Raw genomic sequence first — 4,500 nt, 5'->3', positions numbered from 1 at the left:
GGTCTGGGTACCAGTGATTTTGGTATGGCCATGCCCTCCTACTTACCCTGCCCTTTGGAATCTATTACACCTAAAAGACTTTTCTCATAGCCCAAGTGTTTAGGGATACTTTCATTAAAACCTATATGCTACTTGTGAAGGAGCTCTGGTGGCGCAGTGCCTAAGGCATTTGACTGCCAACCAGAAAGTTGGTGGTTCAAACCCACGAGTGGCTCTGCCAAAGACAGATGGGGCAATCTACTTCTGTAAAGATTTACTGCCTCAGGAAAGAAAGCCAATGGGGATCACTGTGAGTCGGAATCGACGGACAGCAGTGAGTTTGCTTTTGGTTTATGTGCTACTTCTGGGAATTAATTAATGTCATGGAGCATATGTGTTTGCTCTGTAAACTTTCATCCAAATCACAATAAACATTGAAAAAAATACAACAAAACTATATGCTACTTAATCTTTAGAATACCAGGAGGCAAAGTAAAAGGTCCCCAATCTGTGAGAGGGTCACTTCAAGGTTAAGGAAGACAAGTTCAGATAATGACGAGTGTGGCCCCAGTACACTCTGTCCTAAGTCCTAGACTGCTCTGCCCATCCACTTGCCAAAGGTTTTGAATTGAGGTAGTAAGAGCACCTGTCCGTGGACAGTACAGTGCAGTAGTCAACCACACAGGCTTTGCCCTGACCAAGCAACTCCACCCACCATCGTACATTATCTGTTCAGAGGGGATGCTAACAGGACCCATTCTCACAGTCATTGTGATGATTAGATGAGCTACTAATATATGTAAAGGGCTTTCCCATCCCCTAGAACATATTAGTTATTACTCAAAATGAAAATTAATGTTGTTGTCTGATGGGGTATATACCAGGTACAAGTTTTTCTAGTCTTTTCCAGGTGCATAGCTAAGGTCACCATATGAAAAAGAAAAGAAAGTTTGGTTAAAACAGAGAGCAAGGGCTTTGTTCAGAAACACATGCAATTTTTCCTTCTCATTTAAAAAAAAAAAACAACAGGGCATTTTAGGACAAGATCACTGACCTCTAGAAATTTAGACTAGTGGTGGTAGACAAACACCAAGCAGTCACTGGAAAAACAGTTAAGATATTATAGACTTTTTACAGTGTGCCAGGCCCCGTTCTGAGCAACATAAAGGGAACATCTCATTTAATCTTGACAACTACCTTATGGTATCAGAGCATTATCACCAGTTTACAGAGAATCAAACTCAGGCCCAGGGAGGAGAAACAACAGAGACTGCACAGCTAACAACTGACACAGCTGGAAAGCAAGCTAGCAGTCTAGCTACCGGGCCCCTCCATCTGCCCTCTGTGCCACAGAAGAGGGGCAAAAACATCATGGGGACACAGAGGACATGACCCTAACTGGGGTGTAAAAGGGGTAGCTGGGCAAGGGTTCTACAGGGGACGTGACACCTATGAGTAGAAGGCAGGCAGGCACAGGAAGCAGGAAGGAAAGGCTGTGTCAGGTAGAGGAGACAGCAAGCAAAGGTGTGAGTGGACCAGGACATGGACTGGGAACATGCAGTTTTTTGGTGGTTAGGTGCTGCCGAGTTGGTTTTGACTCACAGGGACCCCTTATACAACAGAACAAAAAACTGTCCAGTCTTGCGCTGTCTCACAACTGTTCCTGTGTTTGAGCCCACTGCAGCTACTGGGTCAATCCATCTCAGCGAGGGTCTTCCTCTTTTTCATTTGTTTGTTTTGGCTAAGTCCTCATAAAAACGAGCAGGAGGAGAAAAACAAGGTGCGAGTCACAGAGATCCTGACAGATTTATAAAGTGTTGCCATATACCTGTTCCTATTGACCTTTCAGGAGCTCTGGTAGCATAGTGCCTAACCAGAGGCTGGCGGTTCAAACCCACCAGCCACTCCTCAGAAGGAAGGTTGGGCAATCTACTTCCATAGTGATATTGCCTTGGAAACCCAAGGAGGGGTCACTATGAGTTGGGTCCAACTCGTCAGCACATAACAACAACACTGACCTTCCAGGCAGCCTATGTTTGTGTAATGAATATGCAACTTTGGGAGGTGGATGGGCAGGACACCAAGAACCAAGCCAGGCTGAAGAAGACAAGGATCAGCCTAAAGCAGAAAGTCACAGAAAGTTCCACTGGACCCAGGTCAAGCACCTATGCTGACACAATACACCATCACGGAGCAGCTAACTCCCTCTGCCCATAGGGCAAGGCAAAAACATAAGCCTGCATACTGGCTCACACGTGTGTAAGGAGTCCCAAGGTGATGCACCTTAACAGGCTGTCAAGTTCTGTGGGCTGTGAGGTGGGGCCACATGCTGAGAACCTGATCTGCATCCACATAAGACAGTACTCTCCAGGTGTGGTGGCTGAGACCAAGAGTTCAGAAGCCAGACTACCTTATTTTAAATCCTGCCACTACCATTTACTAACTGTAACTCCAGGGATGACTTCTCTATTTATTAGGGTGCAATGGTTAAGTGTTCACCTGCTAACCAAAAGGTCAATGGTTCAAATCTACCAGTGGCTACGTGGGAGAGAGATGTGGCAATCTGCTTCCGTAAGGATTACAGCCTCAGAGACTATGAGGCAGCTCTACTCTGTGCTCTACGGGTCCTGTGAGTCAGAATCAATGGGTTTCTTTTTTCTGTTTTTGGTATCTATAAACGGGGATGATAACAGCACCAAGGATTAAGTAATCAATACTTGAAACACATACAGAGTAGGGCCAGGTATACAACAAGTGCTATATTAAGTCTTCAACCCTGAATTTCCCTCGAAATCACTCTCAACTCCTGTTATCAGGCACCTTGGTGGTTGTTCTTTAAAACATTTGCGTTTTCTAATCACCTGGTATCACAAGGTTTATGAAATCCCTTTCCTGTATCATCAGAAACTCACAAAGCACCTTAACATTTGTGACTTTTTCTAATTTGTTTTGTGACACTATCAAATCTATGGTTTAATAATAATTAAACTCGGTACCTACTTATTGAACATCTCTGAACGTTACAGGTAGGATGCAGGTGTTAGGCAGGTGGCCGCCTGCCAGGTACAGAAGCCCTGATCATCACTGTGCTCACCAGGATGTGATGGACAAAGCTCCTGAGACGTGGGATGAGCTCACAGTCAGCAGTTACCTGTTCTTCCAAAATGGAACTTCTGACCAGGGTAGAGTTTGAGTAGTATCTGACATACTGATGACAACAAGCACTGTGCATTTCAGAGAAGGCCAGGGTGAGACCTAGGCAGTATTCTGCATTTCCAACCACGTACCTGACAGTCATCCACATCAACTTCGAGGAACACCACATTGCCATACTTTTCAGAGAGGGACTGGAAAATGTCAAAGAAAAAAGCCAACAAGATTTAAAACTGGTAATGGCAGTCAATATAGTCACGCTTCTTAAATGGAACCTTAATAAAAATAGAGAAGAATTAAAATTCCAAAACTTTAGACTAGGGTACCCAGTAGGTATTTCAAAGACACATGTGTTCTCTGAAGGAGCTCTGGTGGTGCAGTGCCTAAGGCATTTGCCTGCTAATCAGGTTGGTGGTTCAAACCTACCAACCACCCCGTGGAAGGAAGATGGGGCAATCTACTTCTGTGAAGATTTACCACCTAGGAAACCCAGTGGGGCTTGCTATAAGTTCAGACTCGACTTGATGGCAATGAGTTGGGTTTTTTGGTTTTTATACATTCTCTGAATAAAATTCTTACTGCTGTTAAATAATCTGGCACATTAACTTTGAGGCCTGCATTTCAAACAGGGTCTATGTCCCAGGTTCAATAAAGGTTAAATAATTTAATACAAACTAAGGTTAGGCAATCCTACTTCCGTAGTGATACCGCCTTGGAAACCCAAGGAGGGTCGCTATGAGTCGGGGCCAACTCGATGGCACATAACAACAACAACCTAACTTCAGAAAGTTGTCTTAAAGGACCTACATGTATCAAACCTAAATGATTTAAGATGTTACACTACTACTTGTAGACCAGAGATCCAGCAAGTGGAGAGGGGGAAAAAAAAAAAAACGCTTTACTGTCCTTTTTCCTTAGCTCTGTGACCACCAACCCCCATAAAAACAAACCTCTTCCAATGTAGGTGTGATACTCACATGATAGAAAGGCTTGATCATTTTGCAAGGCCCGCACCATGTGGCTGAGAAGTCAACTACTACGAGTTTATCTCCAGCACTGTTCAAGGCTGCCTGAAAATCTTCCTAAGGAGGGAAAATAACACATGCTAAACTGTTTCATTTCTGAAAGCCTTGGAACCTCAACAGGACAGAAAGCACAATGGGGAGGTCCTGCTTTCAGGACTCATTTCTAGTAAAAGTGGAGGGAAAAAAAAACAAAACCCAAAGAACTAGGTTCAAAGCTACCCTAAATACTGGTGCTGTCATAAATGAAACAAGATGCAATGTTTACAGTATATCAATATACATGTCTTCATGGATTTATTTTATAATCTATAGCTAAGCTAATTAAAGTAAAATAAAAACAGAA

At 43.6% G+C, this 4,500-nt stretch overlaps 1 protein-coding gene across 1 annotated transcript in view; it reads right to left on the bottom strand.

Annotated features, from left to right (window-relative positions):
- Positions 1–4,500, bottom strand: part of TXN (thioredoxin) — a 14,998-nt gene that overhangs the window by 7,503 nt on the left and 2,995 nt on the right. The window contains exons 2-3 of the mRNA XM_007936723.2: positions 4,110–4,214; positions 3,267–3,326 (exon numbers count right to left, since the gene is read on the bottom strand). Of these exons, the coding sequence (XP_007934914.1) occupies positions 3,267–3,326; positions 4,110–4,214 (165 nt within the window). The remainder of the gene's footprint in view (positions 1–3,266; positions 3,327–4,109; positions 4,215–4,500) is intronic.

Source organism: Orycteropus afer, unplaced genomic scaffold (assembly GCF_000298275.1).
Source record: "Orycteropus afer afer isolate SDZICR_OR568_19922 unplaced genomic scaffold, OryAfe1.0 scaffold00037, whole genome shotgun sequence".
NCBI classification, from domain to species: Eukaryota; Metazoa; Chordata; class Mammalia; order Tubulidentata; family Orycteropodidae; genus Orycteropus; species Orycteropus afer.
Note: the sequence above shows the minus strand (reverse complement) of the source record. Positions and strands in the feature narration are given on the sequence as shown.